General features: G+C 42.4%; 1 protein-coding gene across 1 annotated transcript in view; it reads left to right on the top strand.

Moving 5' to 3' along the window:
- LOC135219191 (hemolymph clottable protein-like) overlaps nucleotides 1–23,585 on the top strand; it is a 300,161-nt gene that overhangs the window by 155,901 nt on the left and 120,675 nt on the right. Inside the window, exon 19 of the mRNA XM_064255746.1 lies at nucleotides 568–670. Coding sequence (XP_064111816.1) covers nucleotides 568–670 — 103 coding nt within the window. The remainder of the gene's footprint in view (nucleotides 1–567; nucleotides 671–23,585) is intronic.

The following is a 23,585-nucleotide window of genomic DNA, read 5'->3' as shown; positions in this document are numbered from 1 at the left end:
AGTTTACAGTTACAGAATAATTTTTAAAATATGAATTAGGTACTTTATTGAAATTAAATAGGGATTTGGGAAGGTACTGGGGTTGGGGGCTTGGAGCAGCTGGACGAGTTTATATACATCTTCACATAAGGTTAAGCAATAAAGGAGGTATATGGAAGGATAGTGAAATGAGAAGTTTAAGGGAAGTCTTGAATTGAAATGCCTTATGAGGTCTCATTTCATCACTTTTCTTTATTCAATAAGAAGATGGTTGATCCTTATAAGCAGAGAAGAAATCACTGCTCAGCAGGAAAGCAATGTTTCGCTTATTACTTGGAAGCTTTGAATCCTAAGTTGAACTTTTTAGATGTCCCAGAAGTACCAAGAAACTCTCTAGTGCCAAGGGAAAACCTCATACTAACAAGGATGTTAATACATCAAGTAGCTAAGCAAAATATAGCTTAGGAAGTGGGAAGCCACCAGGTATAGATTTTATTAGTCTTAGGGGTCTTATGCAATCAGAGATTGGTTACAGCAATGCTTGAGACTCACTGAAATGAACATGTGAGTGAATTCTATCTTTTGCAGATGGAACTAGGGATGAAGATTAGGGGATTTCCAAGTAGTGCTGAGTGGTTCTTGAAAAGCAACAATAATTTCCTCCATGCAAAGACTGTGGAATTCTTTGGAGGTAAGTATTGAAATGTCCTTTACATAATCTTGCTTAGACTTCCATAATTGATAATTATTATTACTACTGTTATTATTATCTTTGTTCCTACACATACACAAACCCTCTTGTCTTTTCATAGTGGATTTACATACTATCAGCCCAAGCTGGGGCTAGCCATTTAACTTAAAACAAGATGAATATTGGTAATTGGCTACCAACGGAAGGGGAGGAATCCCTTCCATCCAGTTGGCACAGCTTTCACTTTTTACTTTTTGGCTGTGTCTGAGACAGACGTGTCTCTTCTGCTGCCTGCCATTTAACTTAATTCTTTATTATTCGTTTAATTTTTAATATAGTTATTTTAGATATTTTGAAATAATGCAACAAGTTCTGTTGTGTTACATTTTGTTATTGTCACTTTTTTGCTTCCTAGTTATTCCTACAGAGTTATGGTGCATGCACTCAACCCCTGTTTGGCATCCTGTCAAAAAATGTTTATAACTGGCTATTTAAATAGTAGTTAACCCCCAAAGCTCAGGTATTGTATATATACGTACCATCACGTATAGCTTCGGGGCAGTGGACGGGTATCGTAGATATACGATCAAGATTTGGTGCCTTATAGTGTAAATGAATTTTGTGGGAAAAATGTTCCTAGTTCCATGTATCACTATTGGCAACTCTTCAGATCCTCTATAAGAGAAGAGTTTAAGCCTCAGCTGAGGAACATTCAGTCTTGCTCGAGGTAGTAAAGGGGGAATGTTGTTATGAATTCCCATCCAAAGATGCGTTATAAATGTTCTACAATAAATATGGTAGGAATTTGTTCCCGGTTTTATTTCTTATCTTTTATGATATTGCTTGAGCTGTGATTTGAACTTGACAAAGTAAAATGAAAATAAACATTAGAAATAACACTTATAAATTTGTAAGATTAGCATATTTTTTACGACTGTCATAATGGAAAGGGGCCCGCAAGGGGTGGGAAGTACAGTAGTACCTCGAGATACGAAAGGCTCAACTTACGAAAAATCCAAGTTACGAAAGCCAATGCGAAAAATTTTACTGCTCTACATACGAAAAGTTTTCAAGATACGAAAGGTTTCTGAAAGTCCGAGATTCGCCCAATAACAATTTTGAAACTCGCGCCGCACGCCGCCATCTTAGTGCTAGTAGACTCGCCACCATCCTCCTGCTCTCCCATTGGTTCCTGATGCTAGCCAAGCCATGAGACCCTTCTCTCTGATTGGACAGCATCCCTCCTATCATGCATCTTCTATACGTACGCACTGGCGTCCCTTAGCTCGGCCACTCCGCACCCGAAACTTTACCGTACGCAATCGGCATTCGTTCACTCCAACGATTTCGTTTAGTAACGTAAATTCGTTAGTGATTTCGTTGCAGTACATATTATCGTGTTGTGCGAAGACTGTATTATTACATATTTGTGTAACTTTACGTAAATTAACGTAGTCATGGGTCCCAAGAAAGTTGAAATTCACGGAAAGAAGCGCATGCTGTCTCTGGAGACAAAGATGGAGATCATAAAGAAGTACGAAGCTGGTATGCGATTGAGTGTGATCGCAAAGGAATACAGCTGTAATCCGTCGACAATAGGCACCATCCTTAAACAGAAGGATGCCATCAAAGCAACTACACCATCGAAGGGCATCACTATTTTGTCCAGCAAGAGGAGCCATGTGCACGACAAGATGGAACGGCTGCTCCTCATCTGAATAAAAGACAAAGAAATCGCTGGCGATACAGTAACGGAGACAGCAATCGCTCACAAGGCCAGTGCTATTTTCGGCGATTTGATTGCGCAGGCGGAAGACGAGGGAGGGGAAGGGACTTCAACGCCAACCCCAGAGTTCAAGGCTTCGCATGGCTGGTTCGAGAAATTTCGTAAACGGACTGGCATCCATTCTGTGGTGCGTCATGGGGAGGCTGCCAGCTCGGACACGAAAGCGGCCGAAGCATTTAAGAAGACTTTCGACGAGATGATGACCAAGGAAGGCTACAGTTCTCAGCAAGTCTTCAATTGTGATGAGACTGGCCTTTTTTGGAAAAAAATGCCTCGTCGGACGTACATCACGGAGGAAGAGAAGAAGCTACCCGGGGATAAGCCTATGAAAGACAGGCTTACGCTCGCACTTTGTTCAAATGCCAGTGGGGATTGCAAGGTGAAGCCCCTACTGGTGTATCATTCTGAGACTCCTCGAGCCTTCAAGGCCCACAAGGTGCTGAAGGAGAAGCTTCCAGTGATGTGGAGGGCTAATGCAAAAAGCCTGGGTAACGAGGCTTTTGTTCACGGGAGTGTTTCGGCCCGACTGTGAAGAGTTTTTTGGAAGAGAAGCGCCTCCCCCTGAAATGTCTGCTGGTGTTGGACAATGCCCCTCCCCACCCTCCTGGCCTCGAGGAAGATATCCTAGCGGAGCATTCCTTCGTTAAGATTCTTTTTCTTCCGCCCAACACCACCCCTCTCCTCCAGCCCATGGACCAGCAAGTGATAGCGAACTTTAAGAAGCTGTACACGAAACATCTTTTCAAGAGATGTTTCGACATCACCGATACCACAAACCTCACCTTGCGTCAATTTTGGAAGGAGCATTTCGACATCGTCATTTGCATCCGACTCATTGACCTAGCTTGGCAGGAGGTTTCGAGGCGAACCTTGAATTCCTCGTGGAGGAAACTCTGGCCTGATGCCGTATCCGCCCGAGACTTCGAGGGATTCGACGTGGGCGAAGCTGGTACTGCAGAGTCGGAAACAGTTGATGATCCCGAAACTGTTTTGGAACCAGATCTTGATGAGATCGTTGCACTCGGCAAGTCCATGGGGCTGGTCGTCGACGAGGACGACATCAACGACCTTCTCGAGGAGTACCAAGAGGAGCCTACGACGGATGACCTGAAGGAGTTGGAGGCCATGCAACTTAACGTCGTTCAAGAGGTGTTCTCTAGCAGCGGCGAGGAAGAGTAGGAGGAGCCTATGACAACGGCAGAAATTAAGGATATTCTAGGCGCTTTTCATAAAGTGCAATTGTTTATCGAAAAAAGACACCCCGAAAAGGCTCACACAGGTCGTATGCTTGCGCAGTTCGATGACGTTTGCTTGAGTCGTTTCAAGAACATTGTGAAAAGTAGGCAGAAGCAATCTTCCTTAGATCGTTATTTTTTAAAGAGGCCTTCATTATTAGCAGGAGTGAGCAAAAAGGAAGAACCAAGTGATAAAAAACAGAAAGTTGAAAGCAAAAAGGAAGAACCAAGTGATGAAAAACAGAACGTTGAAAGCGGTGATGAAGTTGAAATTCTGTAAAAAAAAAAAAAGCCTACGTAAAAGTAAAAAAAAAAAAAGTTAAAAATGAAAAAAAAAGAAAAAAAAATGTTTACGTAATTTCTAGATTTTTGTAAGTTAAGTGTTACAGTTTAGTTAAGGTGTTTCGTAAATTTTAGTTTTATGGTTTTCCTTAAATTTTTTGTGTGTTTTCATAAAGTTAAGTGTACGTACGTACGTACGTTATCTGCCGTTTGTCCTCCTCCTCCTCTGCCGCCACTATCGGAGATAGCCTCACTCGAAAGGTAAGCTTCCACATTTTACGTTACAGTAATAATATTTCTTGTACACTAATATACACGTTATTTACAGGTTTTCGATTTTTATTCTTAATTTAGGTATTGAATGGTCCAAATTGTTGTAGTATTTCATTGTTTATAGGTCAATTTAGCTTTATTATGAAATTTAATGGGGTGTTTTTGGAGGGCTTGGAACGGATTAGCCATTTTACATGTAAAATGTGTTCCAAGATACGAAAAACTCATTATACGAAGGCCGCCTCGGAACGGATTAATTTCATATCTCGAGGTACCACTGTATATTCATTTACAACTTCCCGTGAAGATACAGACTTTTTTTTTTCTTAAAGCATATGAATATACATATCTTCCTCTTTCCATTAATGATTTTTTTTTTTTTTAGTTTTTCTTTTAAGTTGGCCATCCTTAGATTTAGCCCGGCCATTGGTGTATGCATTAGCATATATTAGCCCAGACTGTGAGGGTTAAGGAAAGCAGACCCCATCTAAAAAATGTTTATAACTGCTTAATAGTAGTTCAAACACCAAATATATACCTTAAATTGTCATCCTACACAGAATATACCTTAAACATTATCTAAAACACATTATCATTTCAAAGTCATCTTAAAACATTACCCTTTAAAATGTGTGGTTTACAAATAAGTGAAAAATTTTTCAAGTTACCTTAATTTTAAATACGTACAATCAACCTCCGGTGTTTGTGAGTGATAGGGACCACAAACACCTGCAACTAGCTAAAATCTGCAAATACTTGCTTTCCCCCTCTAAAAATTCTTATAAGTGGCTATCTAAATACTTGTCGAACATTTCACTTTTCGACTGAAAGTTTTGGAAACATTTTGTCGTTTGTCGAACAAATACTTGTACTTCAAACTGACCAATTGTCTTGTTTATTCTTGTATTTGATGGCATACCAAGTCCTACAATAAAAAATGTACTAACATGTTTTTTCCTTTACAATATATAGTTTAATGATAACCATAGTCAACAAAATAAATATAAGAATAAAGCATTTCATTGTGCAATTTAGCATAAAAGATGTTCAAGATCTTAAGTCACTGTGATGATGTCATGCGCAGCAGACTTGAGATTGAAAGAGAGAGCATTGATAATGTTGAGAGGAGAAGGAGGAAAGATAGTTGAAATGTTACTGTATGTATGTAAAAGAGTAACAGTTCACATAAAAAAATTAAAGGGAATTTCACAATAAATTTAACATAATGATGAAATATAAAAACAATTGAATGCAATACAGTTCCAATAAAAAAAAGTCTTACTTGAGCCAGTGTTCGGTGTGCTGAGTGAGACGGTAGAGAGAAGAAGGAAGGGATGGTGGTGGGTTATGGGTGGGAGACGGGGCTCTGTGTCCCACTGACTTACCAGCTGGGCTGGGATGGTGATTTGCCCGTTTCTTTCACTTACACACAATTTTCCCAAATCATTATTTTTTTTTTACAGTAAAATACTTATCGAGTGACACACTTTTTATGATTATTTAGCACTGTAAAAGTAATTCAGCTCCATTGTAAACACACTGGTGCTGCGTTCAGCTTCTGCGTGCCTTCGATTGTTTGTTTAAATGACTTCCTTGTGAAAAGTTGTTTAATCTTATTCCTTTTCTTACTTGCATTCTTTACTTATTACTTATTTGGTTGCAAAATCCTCATGTTATATTTTAAATTTTTCCATTTGCCAACAGTAGGGTGAGGTGGGGGAATACCGACCTATTAATAGAAAAAATTGCCTTAAAATCCAATTTGTGCCTGAGAGAGTGCACACTGTGCCCAAAACAAACTGCACAACATGGCCCACTTATGGTATACTCATAGATCCTTAACTCAGAGAATAAGTGTCATATTTTGCACTTTAAACATTTTCAGGAAGTGGTCGGCGCTCTGAAAACATGGGGAAACATCGATCAGGGTGTGGGGGGGTGAACCCTCCAAAAACCAATTTCCTGTTTTTAGCATAATGACACTGATAACACTGGCCTGCGCTGTTTTCAAGGTCTAACATATAATATTTGATTTTAGGCCAGTTTTTTGCAATGAATCCAAAAATTATGCTCAACTTACTCAGTCAGATAAAGTTAATGAAATTAGCACATTAAATATATTCTAAATTCTGATCTGTTTGTAGGCAAATGAAACACAGTATTGAAAATATTAGACTGATTTATTCACAGAAGGCTTACAAAATATTTTGAATAGATAGCAAGAAGAGTAATGAACTAAGGAAGCTGCTCATGAATGAATGGTCTCTTCAGGGACTTCTGTTTGTGCTGAGCAGACTCTACATCCCCCTTCAGGCACCAGCAGTAGTCGGCCAGAAAGTTGACATTCCATCGGCCTTGATACCATTCCTCCATAACACTGATATCTTGGTGAAAGCGCTCACCCTGTTCTTCACTGAAGTCTCCACAATTCTATGGAAAATAGTCCAGATGAGACCGGAGAAAGTGCATTTTCACTGACATGTGCGCACCAAGTTGTCAGAAATTCTCCATTAACTCATCAACCACCATCTGATACTGGGAACTTCTGTGATTGCCAAGGAAGTTTGCAATGACTGACTTAAGGGACAACCAGGCAGAGAGTTCAGCAGCATTCAGTAAATCATCAAAACTATCGTCCTTGATGAGTTAACTTATTTGAGGACCATTCAGTATACCTGCCTTTAGTTTCTCCGTGCTTTCTTGTTGAAATGTCTGATGGAGGAAAGCAAATCCTCTATTCCCTGTCCAATGCCTTTACAAAGTTCTTCGTGAGACCAAGTTTGATGTGGAGGGGTGGAAGCAATATCTTGCCATGTTCAACCAGAGGGTGGGACAGAACGTTGTGTGATGATGTCCACTCTTCTCTGACATAATGCTGGCCATCAGCCTGGCTATCCCATAAGCACAGAGAGCATGGATACTTTGTGTAACCACCTTTGAAGTCTTAGGATGAATCCAACAACTTTAAGATCTCTACAGATCAACCATTTATGTTCCGGGTAGTTCAGAGCAGACAACAGACGTTCCATGCTTCTGTGGGATTCTTTCATTTCAACTGAAGGCCCTACAGGGATAGATGTAAACTTATTTCCGTTATTCAGAAGAACTGCCTTGAGACTTCTGTGAGATGAGTCAATGAAAAGTCTCCATTCCATAGTATCATACTTCAGACCAAGTAATTCAATCAGATCAGCAATATTGTTACAGTAGACCAATGAAGATGCTTCATCAAACGTGAATAATTTTCTAAATTCTCTCTTCAGACCAAGTAATTCAATCAGGTCAGCAGTATTGTTACAGTAGACCAGTGAAGATGCTTCATCAAACGTGAAGAATTTTCTAAATTCTCTCTTGGGGTCCCGATACCAATAGAATGTTGTTCCTGGTGCCAGTAGACGTTTCTCTCAAAGACGAGAACCAGTAGCTGGGTTCTCGTCTTTGAGTTTGGCTTGGGTCAAAAGCACCAGTTGGTCGTCCTCTTCTGGCCTGTATGCACCACACTCGGCTGTATCAGTCATGTCACTAGATTCATAATCAGAACTAGATTCCATGGTGACATTTGGCTCAGGAACAGGAAGATCATGGCCATGGGGGACTGGCTTTATGGCAGAGGGAACATCAGGTTATTGAACATGGTGCTTGTTCTTTTAGATTTGTCTTGCAAAAGTAGCAGTCCGTAACAGGATCTTTCCCTTCCCTCCACATCATTGGGATAACAAATGGCAAACTATTCCTTTTCTTTTTCCTCCAATCCTGTAAGCTCTCTACACATGTTTTGCAGCAGATATGGGAAGCGAATGGCTTATACTGGTCCCCTAGTTTAACTCCAAATTAAGCTTGATATGTCTTCTTCACAAAATCTGTGACTTTTGCTTGACGGTCTGAAGAACCACATGTCTGCAGATGTAACAGAACCTATTAGAATAGATTTTACACTTCCAATCCATTTATATAAATATCTAGACCTGAAAAGAGAAATAAGAATAATTATTTAAGGTTACTCACGACCCCGTTTTCCAAAAACAAAACCCATAAATGCTTGGATAGTTGCAATATTTTGGAAAAATAAGCTGGAATAGAAATAAACTACAGGCAGTCCCAGGGTTACGACGGTGTTGGCTTACGACATTCCGAGGTTACGACGCTTGTCAATAGACGTTATTTCCAGGGTTACGACGCCTACAACGCTCATCTGGGAGATGAAATATGACACCAAAAATGCAAAATAATCAATATTTGAAGGTTTTTTTTATGAAAAATGCCATAAGAATGCAGTTTACATAGTTTTCAATGCACCTAAAGCATTAAAAATTAAGGTTTTATACATTCAACTTACCTGTCACATATATACATAGCTATTACTCCGTCGTCCCCGACAGAAATTCGAATTTCGCGGCACACGCGGCAGGTAGGTCAGGTGATCTACCCCCCTGCCGCTGGGTGGCAGGAATAGGAACCATACCCGTTTTCTAATTCATATTTTTTCTGTCGCTTGGAATGTAAACCGTTTGCAGTTCCTCCTGATGGATTTTCGTGTTTCATCGCCATCGATCGTCTGGGCTAACTTTTACAGGGAAGTAATGGATCTTTGGTTCGGCATACGCTTTTGTTAACTTTTAGTAATTTTTTTGATCAAATTAACTTCGAAAATTTCGAAGATTAGTGACGTGTAACTACCGAAGTTTTCGGTAGACACTCATGCACTTTCATGAAAGTGAATTACTTATACTTTCATGAAAGGGAAATCTTATATTTATTCATTAATACAAATAAGTGTTAGAGTTTGATTGAGGAAATGTATATCTTTCTTCCTAGTTGGGGAAGTCAGAAAAGTAACTATCCTTTAGAAGCTTTATTAGCTCTTGTCTTAACGAGCAATTATAGTAGTAACAGTACTAGTAGTTGTTGCTTCCTCATCACCTTCTTACTCCGCAGAATCTACAATATCATATTTGCAAATTGTAGACTTTGGATATAGTTCAAATGCGAACTCTTAGAACGTAAGAAGTGAATATAGTGTTCCCCCATTACAATGGAGGGTGCGTCTGATCGGCTCTGTCTCGCTCTCAGGTCTAGACCTCTTCCAAGCTCACAAGCCCAGAGGAGAAGGAATGTCGAAAACCGTAAGGAGGTTTCAGAGAATCCCCACCGGTCAGGCGTCCCCTCAGCAGGTTCTGTAGAGCGTCCCAGACTGCCAGGGATAGCCATTGGAAAGGCATCCTAAAACAGTGTTTCTCCCTTTTTATGCCTACTGTTCCACGATGGATAGGAGAACTTCGAATGAATGAAATTGACGAAGATCCTCGTATAATGCCTTCTGGTAGAATTATTCAAAATGAGAATGACATTAATCGATCCACCTTTCGAAATCAGGCGACGATTTAGCGCCTTCTAATATTAGAGATCATTTGATAACATTTGTGATAAAGTCATTGTTCGAACATTTTTTCGCAACTAGACGAGAGCGCTATCCCATGGGGGTATGAAATTGTTATTTCAACATAAAATTCCCCATCGGTGCATTTTTAGATATAGATCTATTCTGATGAGAACGATTTAGATTATTTGTCAATCGAATGAATTATATGGATCTCGTTGAGTGATAAAGCATATATGTATGACTTTTAAGCTTTCTAGCTCTACCATGCTTAGGACAAATCGCCTTAGGACTACGGTTATGGCAAGGCATATACACCATACGAAATTTATGCTATTTTGGTCAAGTGAAATCCTTACAAAATTTCCTAAATTAATACGGTTTACCTTAATGTAACAGTATTATAGAGGATTCTATTACGCTAGAGTATGAGTTATATGATGCTATCGTGTCTTCGAGAAGTGATCGGAGAAGCATATCTTTATTGGTGAATTGAGAGTAGGATAGAAACATTTTTCTTCGTGTTAGAAGAGGTTTCCATGAATTACTAGTACCCTTCTAGGACTTTCCTAGGAAGAAATTGTTTAAAAGGATTGTTTAGACGACACCTATTTAGTTTCTAGACTTGTCGAAGTCTTGTTTGCTTAATTATGCTTATATAAAAACTTCCTGAAGTTCGATAATAATTTTATAAGATTCCTTTATTTAATGGAGTAACTGGCAACTTTGGAAAGGGAAGGCCAGATGGCTTTCGAAGACTGCTTTCGCTTTGAGAGTGAGTGAGACCAACGCAGTACCATCTTGTTCTCAGTCGTGAGTGGTCGTTTACAGCTCTCTCTCCTGCGGAATGGGATAACTTAATAAACCCGTATCTCTCCCTACAATCGTGGTCTTAGCCTCGGATTGAGGGAATACTGAAGCTATCATAAATAAAATATTGTCTGCCTTTTGTTAGGAAGCTTTCAATAAGAAAGATATTACAACCTTTCAATGCTGTTTACCGTAGGTAACATGATTAAAGGTTTCTAATGCAGCAGAACATTATATTATTTAATGCACTCATACTTACGAAAGCATGGTTTATTAGAGTACATACTTAGTGAGAAGAGAGATGTAATAGAGTTTCACTTCAAGACTACGGTATGGTTAAGTCTTTCGAGAAAGGACACAACCGTATTTAGAATCGGATATTGTGCAGAAGTTGTATGAGTCGTATGGGAAAATGATATTGTTAAGATACAATAAAGTTTTATACATACTTACCTGGCAGATATATACTTAGCTATAGACTCCGTCGTCCCGACAGAATTCAAAACTCGCGGCACACGCTACCGGTAGGTCAGGTGATCTACCATTCCCGCCGCTGGGTGGCGGAATCCCAACCATTCCCGTTTTCTGAGCCAGATTTTCTCTTACACCTGTCTCCTGAGGGGAGGCTGGGTGGGCCCTTAATCGTATATATCTGCCAGGTAAGTATGTATAAACTTTATTGTATCTTAACAATATCATTTTTATACATGCGACTTACCCGGCAGATATATACTTAGCTGATTGACACCCTTGGTGGAGGGCGAGAGACAGCTATATATATAAACAAAATTCTAATAACGGGAAACAACAATTGTTGTAGGATATCAATCCTTGGTTCTTACCTGTTTGGGCTGAAGACTTCATGATTACTGTCATTTAGTCTGCCTGCCTCAAGAGCTTCAGTGAGGTAAACCACCTATGACCGAACAGCCCTTCTGGATCATGTCAATGGGGGCTAGCCCGCTTACGCGACAGAACCTGCATGGATCGTACCAATGGGGCTTACCCGCTTACATGGCAGAGCCTGACCTGTATCTTATCAATGGGGGCTAGCCCTCTTACATGACAGAGCTTTAGGCTTTACATAATGCACAACGAGGAGACCAAAAGTTAATCCCGACCACCTGACCTCTCTAACCATGTTAAATCTAAGAACTGAAAAGGGTTCTTCCTATACCCTCTTTCAGTCAACCATAAAAACCAAACACCATAATGTTAAAATTACATAACCTAACTAATTAGGATTAACCTCAGCTCCTCCTCCCAGCACTAAATCCGCGGACACATATGCTCCCAGTGAAAAGCACTTCTCATAAGTAACTCTCACATCCTTTAGATAGTGAGAGGCGAACACTGAGTTACACTTCCAATACGTGGATTCAATTAGATTTTGAAGGGACCACGTTTTATGAAAAGCCATTGAGGTTGCTATGGCCCTCACTTCGTGTGCTTTTACCCTGAGGAGTTTAAATTGTTCTTCACCACATTTAAGATGCGCTTCCTTAATAACGTCTTTTATGAAAAAACGTAAGGGCGTTTTTCGATATTGGTCTTGTAGGATCTTTGACCGAACACCAAAGACTTTCCTGCGTACCTCCCAAAAGAGACTTTCTTTGTAGATAAAATTTTATTAGAGCGCTCTTACTGGACAAAGGGTCTTTTCCTTTTCTTCCCCCGTAAGAAGAGAGTGCCTTCACTTCGAAGCTTCTAGGCCACGGTTTTGATGGGTTTTCGTTCTTGGCTAAGAAGAGAGGCTTAAAAGAAAAGCAAATTGCAGCCTCCTTCTTAAACCCCACTCTGCCCTCTAACGCTTGAAGTTCACTCACCCTTTTTGCCGTGGCTAAGGCGAACAGGAATAGAGATTTCCTCGTCAAATCCCTAAAAGAACAATTATTGGAAGGTACGAATCTTTCAGACATCAAGTAATGCAGCACTATATCCAAGTTCCAACTGGGATTTTATTAATCTGACTTTTTGAGGTCTCGAAAGACCTGATAAGGTCATGTAGATCCTTATTGTCCGACACCTCCAGACCCCTATGCCTAAACACCGAGGCCAGCATACTTCTATACCCCTTGATCGTAGATACCGCTAGGCCACACTTTCTTCTCAGGTAAAGAAGAAAATTTGCAATGTCGGTTATAGAGGTACTGGAAGAGGATAGCTCATGCGTCCTGCACCATCTTCTAAACACTTCCCACTTCGACTGGTACACCCGTAATGTGGATGGTCTCCTGGCTCTTGCGATTGCTTTTGAAGCTTCGCGAGAAAACCCCCTCGCTCTAACGAGTCCTTCGATAGTCTGAAGGCAGTCAGACTTAGAGCGGGGAGGTTTTTGTGATACCTGTCGAAGTGGGGTTGTTTGAGAAGATCGCTCCTTAGTGGGAGCGATCTGGGAAGATCCACTATCCACTCCAGCAACTCTGTCACCCAATCTAGGGGCTGGCCAAAAGGGGCGATCAAAGTTAATTTCGTTCCCTCTGAGGAGGCAAACTTTCTTATTACTTCCCCTACCAGTTTTGAAGGGGGGTAAAAGCGTACCCGTTCTATTTCCCTTCCAGTCCATGAGGAGACCGTCTATCGCTATTGCTCTTGGATCCGCGATGGGGGAGCAATAATTCTCCAACCTCTTGTTCCAGTTGGTTGCGAACAAGTCCACGTTCGGCCTTCCCCATAACCCCCATAACTGATCGCACACTTGAGGGTGGAGAGTCCATTCGGTGGGGAGCACTTGGTCTCTTCTGCTTAGCAGATCCGCTCGAACATTTCTCTCTCCCTGAATAAATCTGTTAGAAGAGAGATCTGCTTCTCTTGCGCCCAAAGCAACAACTCCTCGCTGTCTCGTAAAGGGAGAATGAATGAGTTCCCCCTTGCTTCCTGATATAAATGCTAGGGGCTGGTCGTGTTGTCCTGAAATTGACCTGAATGATCGATCCTAATATCTGTTCTTGAAAGTGCAAGAGAGCTAGGTGAATGGCTTTCAGTTCCTTTTTGTTTATGTGCCAGGACACCTGAGCTCCTTCCCAGGTTCCCGACACTTCTTGCGAATCCAACGTTGCTCCCCACCCTACGTCCGATGCGTCTGCAAACAACGCTCGGAGAGGGCTCTTTATATGCAAGGATATTCCTTGACCGAGTTTCTTCGGGTCTAACCACCACCGAAGATCTTGTTTGACCTTGTCCGTTATCCTGAATGACTCTTCGAGGTCCTGAGAACTTTGATCCAGTTCTCCTTCAGATAATACTGAAGTGGTCTTAGGTGCAGTCTCCATAGGAAACGAACTGTTCCAACGAGGAAATGGTTCCCAGCAAACTCATCCATTCCCTCGCGGAACAATGTTCTTTCCCTAGAAATCCCGACACTTTTGTAAGGCAGCGTTCTATTCTCTCTGTTGACGGAGACGCTAGAAAGCCCCGAGAATCCCTCCGTATCCCCAGATAAACTATGTTCTGCTGGGGATCCAACTGGGACTTCTCGAGGTTGACTAGGAGTCCCAATGACTGCGTCATCTTTAATGTTATCGAAAGGACCTCCAGGCACTTGGTTGCTTCGACTTTGCTCGTATTAGCCAGTCGTCCAAATACAAATATCGATTCTCGATTCTATCCCCTCTAAATGTAGCCAATGAGCCACATTCCTTAGGATACCCGTGAAGACTTGCGGGGCCGTCGAAAGTCCGAAGCAAAGCGCTCGAAATTGAAACACTCTTCCCTGTGACATGAATCTTAGGTATTTCCTTGATGCCGGATGAATTGGCACATGAAATATGCATCTTGAAGGTCCAGGGATACCCATCCAGTCCCCTGGACGAAGAGCAGAAAGTACAGAGGAAGAGGTCTCCATCGAGAACTTCTTCTTGATCACAAAGACGTTCAGCGCACTTACGTCCAAGAACGGCGCCTCCACCCGCCCGAGGCTTTTGGTACCAGGAATAGACGGTTGTAGAAACCTGGTGAATGGAGATCTTGAACCGGTTCTATTGCCCTTTTCTGCAACATAAGTTCTACTGCTTGCAGGAGAGCTTGACTCTTGACAGGATCGTTGTATCTCGCTGTTAACTCCCTTGGAGTTCTTGTTAAGGGAGGATATTCCCTGAAGGGGATGAGGTATCCTCTCTCGAGGATCGAGAGGGTCCAGCTGTCCGCCCCTCTCTTCGCCCAGACTCTGGCAAATTTCGACAGTCTGGCGCCTACTGCTATCTGGAGGACTTCTTCTTCATTTTGTTCCTTCCCCGCAGGTCTCCTGGAAGGTCTTCCTCTGGTATCCGGTCTTCTACCTCTAAAAGGGGTTCTTGATGAGGAAGAGGCTCCTCGAAAGGGCGCTGAAGAAGGGTGCTTTATCCTTCTTTTTGAAAAGGAACCGCCGGCTTGAACCTCTTTGCTGACTGTGTCAGTAAATCCTGTGTGGCTTTTCCAGCTAAAGATTTTGCGACATCCCTCACCGTGTCCTGTGGGAAAAGGTGGTTCGAAAGCGGCGAATATAGCAAGGCCGACCTCTGTAGAGAGATACTGACTTGGACAGGAAGACCCATACACTGCTCTCTTTTTCAAAACTCCCGATCCAAAAAGAGCAGCCACTTCCACCGAACCGTCCATCACCGCTCTGTCCAGACACGATAACACACTCGATAATTCTTCCATCGTGACAAATTCGGGATCTTGGGCTCTCTTCGCAAGGGCTCCAAAGCCCAGTCCATAAAATTAAATACTTCGAGCGTCCTAAAGAGTCCCTTTAGTAGATGGTCCAGTTCACACATCCCCCAAGTAGCTTTGCTGATAGTAGAGCGCGCCTCCTTGAGGAATCTACTAAGGAAGCGTAATCCTGCGGTCTGCGATGCCATGGGCCAGTCCTAAGCCATAGGTTCCTGTATCGTACCATCTTCCAGGTTTACCGTCAACTTTGAAGGGGGGCATGAAAAAACAGTCTTGCCCGCCTCTCTTTTATTCTTAAGCCATTTCTCCAAATCCTTTGAACGCTTTTTTCATACTAAGGGCTGGACGCATTTTTACAAATGAGGATGCCTTTGGAGACTTCGTGCTCGATAGCAAAGATCCTGGTGAGGGCGGATCCGCTGGTTGCAGCTTATCTCCGAACTCCTGCAACAACAACAAGGACAATCTCTTATAATCAGAGACTACCACATCCACAGGTAATTCTTCATCCGAGACTTCTTCTAATTTCTTCCCGGCCTTGGCCCGGGGATCCCTTTTCGGAGAAGAGCGGTTCTTAGTTGTCGAGGGACTTCTTCTAATTCTCCGCTGCCGGGGATCCTTTCGGAGAAGAGCGGTTCTTTAGTTGTCGAGGGATTCTGTCAAACGAAGAAGAACGTCGTCCGTGTGACAAATCCTTGCTACTACAAGGCGCAATAGAGCTCTTAAACGCACGAGATCTTCTCTCAGCACCTGTTTCCTACCAGGTGAAGGGCTCCTACTCTCCGAGAACTCATAAGTGCGAAGGGGTCTTACTCTGACCTAAGCTCGTACAAGGCGCCTGGCGCCTACTCGACTCCTGACGCCTGCTCGACTCCTGGCGTCTGATAGACTCCTGGCGCCTACCCGACTCCTGACGCCTGCTCGACTCCTGAAGCCTGCTTGATTCCTGGCGCCTGCTTGACTCCTGGCGCTTGTCGTGACTCCTTGTAGGCTCTTGACGCCTCTCACAAGACTCCTGGCGTCTGTTAGGCTCCATACGCCTGTAATATTCTTGGCGCCTACTAGGTTCTGTGTTTCTCACAAGCTCCTGCTTCTTAGGCTCTTGGGAAGCCTATCCTGATCCTCAGAAGAGGAGTCCGACTCCTGACTTCTCCTAAGAGACGTAGCTGATCGCTTGCTCTGCGAGAGGCTACCGCTGGGAACTTTCTTCCTATAGATAGGAGAGGATCGTTTAAAGGGAGAACGAGAGAGTCTCTCCGGATACGAGCGCCTGCTAGAGTGAGGAACTTCTCTCCTTACCAGGAGAAGATAATTTTGATCTCTTCACTGGAAGAGAGGAGTCTTTCCTTCGAGACGAATCCTTATGTAGAGCGCCTACGCAAGGAGGATATTTGCTCCTGTAGATTAAGCAGGAAAAGCTTTGTCGGATCTTGGAGGCGCTGGAGACGGTCTTCTCGCCCTCTTACTAGTCGAAGGAAAATCCTCTGGAAATCGCTCTGGGCTTGAATCAAAAGCGTCTCCTTTCGGCGCTACCCACGATCTCTTCAGAGGACGAGACTTCGAAGCAGAGCTCCATCCACGCCTGGACGAGGAGGAGTCCGACGCAGAAAAACACTCTTCCAGGATGCCTTTTCTACGGCTATCCAAGGCAGCCTGGGTCGATACTTCAGGGTCTGCCGAAGGGACGCCCTGATCGTTGGGGATGCTCCACATCCTCCCTGCGGCTTTTGACATTCCTCCTCCCCTGGTCCTGGGAGTTTGGAAGCGGTCTAGGCCTAGGAGCAATGCGGAGCCGATCAGACGCCCCCCATCCACTGCACTGGGGTCACTGTATTCACTGGCACTCTTACCTTGTGTTTCCATGGCTTTAAGCTGCTCCTGAAGTCTCCCTGATCGAGGATCTCATTTTTTCCATTTCTGAAAATGAATCCTTAGATTCAACACAGGGAGAAGGGGCTGAGGTTATGGGAGAAACATCATCTAGTTTGTTAATCTCTGATTCAGGCTCAAAAGAACAAGATCTACTCGAGCTTCTAGCTGACGCTTTCCTAGCTCTATCCTTCTCTCTTTTCTTAATATAAGAAGCTAAATCCTTCCATCCTTGCTCCGAAAGCCCTTCACATTCAGCACAAGTTCTATCAACCGCACATTCAGAACCTCTACATTTACTACAAAGCGTATGAGGATCTACCTCTGCTTTAAACAACCTAGTTCTGCATTCTTCCCTTGCACAAACCCTAAACTTAGGTGTTACTTTAACTTCAGCCATCTTAATAGAAAAAACCAAATCCAAGTCCTAATCCAGTCCAAAATAAGCGTATGCCAATCCCGAGAATAAACAAGAGTACTTCACCAAATGAGTCCAACCAATTCTCGGCAAAAGAGCAGAATTCCAATCAGGAGAGACCAAACAACAGTTGTTGCCGGCCTCAGCGACAGAGAAAATCTGGCTCAGAAAACGGGAATGGTTGGGATTCCGCCACCCAGCGGCGGGAATGGTAGATCACCTGACCTACCGGTAGCGTGTGCCGCGAGTTTTGAATTCTGTCGGGATGACGGAGTCTATAGCTAAGTATATATCTGCCGGGTAAGTCGCATGTATAAAACATTCTTTTAGTGGGAAATGGTTTCCCTGAATGGATTATACTACGTATATAAAAGTTTTTCATAATAAGAATGGAATTAACATATGAAAGGATGTCGGGTACCATAAAGACACAGATGTTCTGGCACATAACATAAAGATAATTAGTAGGAGGCGCCAGCCTGGCGCAGAAGCGCCAGCCTGGTGCAATAAGCCAAGAGCACCATCCAAAATATTTCTCGTTCAGGAAAAAGGGGGGGGGGGGATTACGGAAGAATTAACCGAGGAAAGAATAATTCCCCTTCCGATATACTCGAATTAGAGGAAAATTGAGAAGAAACATCCAACTATGGAAGTACTGTAGAATTATAGGATTCTTACAGCACCTCTTCTTCTTTTGATATCGAGATTTCCTGACCACGGTTGCAAGTAATGGGCCATAAAGGCTCCAGCCAGGCTTTAACCAGGCGATAGGCGCCAGCCAGGCGCGAGGCGCCAGATAGGCGCGAGGCGTCAGCCAGACGCGAGGCGCCAACCAGGCGCAAGACATCAGGATCTCCAATTTCTCAGGATTTGGAAAGGAATAGTCTTTCCAAGAGTTTCCTCTTTGAGAACTGACAAGATCAGTTTTTTTTCCTGATAGGGACACAAGTTGTCGCACAGGCGGCCGTGGCCCTTGTCAGGATTAACTGAAATTGCAGAAGTCTCTAACAAGAACAGACTTCACATGTCAGGTAATATAGTGGTCGCGTGAGCGACTTCTTTCCTGGCAAGAGGAGTTGTTTTGGGTGAAACTTTCTTTGCCAGATCAACCCTCTACTGACAATTATTCTAGATATCGCACAGGCGAACGTAGTACGTGTCAGGATAAGTGGGTTCTTTCCTCAACCTTATGAGACAAACGGCTAGTCCCTTGAACCATGCAGCTCCTCTTTCTCCTCATTCTTTGTTATTAACAGGATGTTATATTATCCTACTCCTATGTAAACATATAACAAGGGAGACCTTGTAATGTTTTGGTACTGGAAAAGACTCGTAGGAGCTCTCAGTATTGGGTGAGAGGCTCTTTCAAGTATTTGAACCGTACATTACGGCCTGATGTCCTAGGATAGGAATCTGAATGATTCTCCTCGATCCTGGATCATTATTAGGAGAATAGGATAATAATAATTTGTTGTTTTGCAGAATAACAATGATAGAATTTTCCATTCTCTCGTTGCCCAGGCACGAGGACGGAAGAAAGAATATAAGAGAGAGGTAGCAATATACGCCATCTTTATTTTATAGAAAGGGGAATAAAATTTAGTCTTTTTCCCCTAAAATATAAACTCTTTACAGAATGTAAGACAAAGGGCGTCAAAGAAAGAGAGGATAATACGTTATGCCTCATTTTAGACTTAGAGAGGTTGGATTCACAGAGGTCACGTTCTTCTCACAGCAGGTTTTGGAAGTCTTTTCCAAGACAGTCTGAATATTCTTTCAGCATCTATTTTAAATGGACCTTAACAACCTCTCCACTCTGAGTCTGTCTGCGTGCAGACTGACCAGAAGTGGACATGAAGGAGAGGATGTTTCAAGGTAAATGACAGTATTCATGGATAAGATATATAATTACTGCAGATCGTGCTAGAGGGAATGAGGAAACTGTCCTCTTCCGATACCTCTGTGAACCACATAGCGGTTTTTTCTTCCCTTTCAGAGGGAAGAATCACCTTTGTATATATCTGCTATCAAAGAACGCAGTAAAAGGCTATACTCTGTCTCTATAAAGGGAATTGGAGATAGCAGAGCATTAAGATTTTCGGGATCTTATACAATACCTCTATACGACAAGACTAGGAGATCTTATAATTACAATAGGATCCTATTTGGGCCTCAGATTCCGTGTTCTGACAAGATGGAACTGCTCCTTATCAATGTTTTCTCTTGGTACTAAACGACCAAAAGGAAGAGTGAAATTTTGGGCTTGGAATCTGGAATCAAATTCTAGAAAGACTCGGCAATGGGTTCCTGCCAGCATGGTATGTTTGGCAAAAGAACTAAAACCTTTTATTCCTGGATCAACGCTTTCAAATAAAGGATTCGTTGTCCAGGCAGTGTATTTACGTTGTCATCTACAAAAGAAGATAAGGTTTAAACGTTTGCTGACAGAGTCTTTGGAATACGATGAGGGCTCAAACCTACTTCCCAGAAGGTTCGAAGAGATATATTTAAAGAGAGCTAGAAATCAGGAATCCTCCCAATTTCAGCCTCAGAAGGTCTCCTTAGACTTCCAGGCTCTTTCCCTGCCTTCGTGCAAGGATAGGGAAGATTTTGCAACGAGAGAACTCATCAACATGTAGGAAGAGTGCTCGTTAGCAACGGAAGTATCAAGTATGATCCCTCCTCGGACGGGAAAGACTGGTCTCCTCGGAATATTAGATTTCCTATCGTCTACTGGATGTAGCTGACTAAAATTACCTCCCCTTGTTGCAGAGGCCATAAGCTCAAAGTGAAAGAATTTCTTCCACCCTTTTTCCATTCTCCTGATAAACGATTGTGGATGTTCAGACTTTCGGACAATGTAGCGCCAATCAGGCGCCAAATGCCAAACAGGCGTAAAGACGCCAGAGCAAGACAGTCCAAATAAACACTGTCATTGTCTGATGAGGAGAAGGAGTAGGCCTCCAATCTGGCGCAGATGCGCTAGAGGCGAATAAATCAGGCAAATAAAGTGTCCGAGGTGGACATCGCCAGTTTTCATCGAGACTCTTAACAAGCTCGAATCTCCAGCAAGTGGGGAGAAGTCCGCCAGGCGCGAGGAGCTAGCCAGGCGCGAGGCGCCAGCCAGGCGCGAGTTGAGGCGCCAGCAGGCGCGAGTGGAGGCCAGCCCCAAGGCGCGAGTTGTAGGCGCCAGCCAGGCTGCGCAGTGAGGCGACAGCCACCGGGCGCGAAGACCGCCAGGCAGGCGCGAGGCGCCAGCCAGGCGCAAGCCAGGCTCTGGGCTTCATCCAGAAGAGATCTATTTCAAAGAAAGCCCTGGTCTTCTTTGGAACAGTGTAATCTCTAAAGCACTTCTTGAGTAACTTGATGATTCCTTCAAACAGCTAAGAATTAAAAGCGCTTGAAGTGCGAGCTTTTAACAATTCTTGTTCTTTCCATAACAATATGTCGTGAGAGACATATTAGCTGTAATAACGGGAGATGCAACTCTGTGTTGACTTCTCTTTGCACAAAGGAGATCAAGTGGGCCTATGAGAGATCCTTCTCTCTTTGTTATACGTGTCCACAGATGCGTTGCTGGGATAGGGAGCCGACACTGATCCTTAACTAGTGAATTAAAATTTTTTTTTTATTTTTTTTTTTTTTAACATAAGTGTATTATTTTCTGGGGTTATTTGAAATGAGTTTGGGGATAGCTCTTTTCAAATTAAGCACAAACCCTCGTGTTAAGATCAGGTGATTGGGATCGGTGTTGTGCTCCCTAAATTATGCCAATAGGTATTGGTGTATTTCATGTAAGTGGATAAGACCCCATTGACAAATGACCACTAGATTCTGTCAAGTAAGTGGATAAGACCCCATTGACAGATCTACAAGAACTCTTAGCCATAGGTCACATCCTCGCTGAGGCTCTTGAGACGAAGCAGACTACTAGCAATAGCTAGGAAGTTGACCCTTCGTCTAAACACATAGGAACCAAGGTTTTATTTATTTATTACCTACAGCGTATGTTGTTTACCTGTCTATTCAGTAATAGCCGTCTTTGACCCTCCACCAATGGTGTGAATCAGCTATGTATATATTGACAGGTAAGTTGAATGTATAAAAATGATATTGTTATGATACAATAAAGTTTTATACATACTTACCTGGCAGATATATACAATTAAATGGCCCACCCAGCCTCCCCTCAGGAGACAGCTGGAAGAAAAAATATGAATTAGAAAACGGGTATGGTTCCTATTCCCGCCACCCAGCGGCGGGGGGGTAGATCACCTGACCTACCTGCCGCGTGTGCCGCGAAATTCGAATTTCTGTCGGGGACGACGGAGTAATAGCTATGTATATATCTGCCAGGTAAGTATGTATAAAACTTTATTGTATCATAACAATATCATTTTTCTTAGGATTTTGACGATGTTCCGGCTTACAACGATTTTCGGCTTACGACGCTTCTCAAGAACGGAACCCCCGTCGTAACCCGGGGACCGCCTGTATATCTTAGAAACCAGACCTGACCCAGGAAAATGAACTGTATTTTTTATTTCAGCATGCAAAAAGGGTCCTAAATCAGTTGGAAAACCCTTGATCTTTGTAAAAAAAAAAAAAAGTTTTGAAATGGAGGCCAGTGTAATCAATCTTTCAGGAAGGCAGTAGGCCAGATCAGAAAGACTTAATGACATTAGACATATGAATAGGTAGAGTTAAACCATTCCAATAAAAATTTCCTGTTTTTAGCATAATGAGACTGATATTGCATCACAATTCACTAAATATCACCTTCAACTTTACACAAAAAACACTGTTACGCTTTTTGTAATGTACAGGCAGTCCCCAGGTTACGACGGTCTCGGCTTACGACGTTCCGAGGTTACAACGCTTTTCAATTATATTCATCAGACATTATTTCCAAGATTACGATGCATGTCCCAGGGTTACGACGCCTACAACGCTCATCTGGCAGATGAAATATGTCACCAAAAATGCAAAATAATCAATATTTGAAGGTTTTTTGATGAAAAATGCCATAAGAATGCAGTTTACATAGTTTTCAATGCACCTAAAGCATTAAAAGTAAGGTTTTCTTAGGATTTTTGACGATGTTCTGGCTTACGATGATTTTCGGCTTACGACGCGTCTCAAGAACGGAACCCCCGTCGTAACCCGGGGGCTGACTGTATTTTGAAAATATTCAGCCTTTTTCTGTGTGGTGGTTGATGTTTCCCAGCATGTTTACGGTTGGTAGTCCCCTGCACCATATATTTTTTTTTTCATGACGATGCTGTGGTAGCCACTTTGAAAGGACACACTTCATTTCACTTGATAACATGTCAGTATGGCTAAATATTGTATTGAAACTTGAATTAGAAACAATCACACCATATTCACGGGCACAAGACACTATATGAGAAATGTGAAAAATTGCAACAAACACCCAAAAAATCAATTTTCTTACCTGATATACAGATGTCATGATGGCATAAACTTGTTGCTTTCGTGTTGTTTAATGAGATGGTTGCTGTGTTGGTAGTGAGTTTCGGCGCAAAATTTGAAGTAGATATTGTACCTGAGCATTCGGTCAGTGTTCCCCCTCGGTCAGTATTCACCCACTTCACCAAAGTTCATGTGTTGTGGCATTGTAATTAATCTCCTTCTTGCACCTAAAATCCAAGTGTAAACACGTCAACAATCATTCTCTCTCTCTCTCTCTCTCTCTCTCTCTCTCTCTCTCTCTCTCTCTCTCTCACACACACACACACACACCACACACAAACTATTGATTCCTTTGATTATCCTTGTAAAATGTGAATGAAATTGATTTTGCTGCATTCCCATCTCCTCCTCCATCCCAGCTGGCTGCATGCCATTTTCATCAAACAGTTCCTAAATCGTACAAGGAAACAAAATTGTTAAAAAATATTACTTTTTATAATATAGTGTTTTATTACTTTACACTCTTTATTTAACTTTTGAACACATTAATAATAGAAAAAAAATTGAAAAGGGGGACATTTTGGGTTGACTGGTACAAATTATCCAGATTTCCTTTATTTCTTATGGGGGATATTTGTTTCATATTTCGAAGAAGTCACATTTCTATCAGCCTTCTGGAATGGATTAAGTTCAAAGTCTGATGTACTGCTGTAGTTAAAAAACCGAACCCCTCTAAAAACATTTATAACTGCTTGTTTAATAGTTCAGATGCCAAATGT

The sequence above is a fragment of the Macrobrachium nipponense genome, chromosome 1 (assembly GCF_015104395.2).
Source record: "Macrobrachium nipponense isolate FS-2020 chromosome 1, ASM1510439v2, whole genome shotgun sequence".
NCBI lineage: Eukaryota > Metazoa > Arthropoda > Malacostraca > Decapoda > Palaemonidae > Macrobrachium > Macrobrachium nipponense.
The sequence above is the reverse complement of the archived record's forward strand: the minus strand, read 5'-3'. Positions and strand labels throughout refer to the sequence as shown.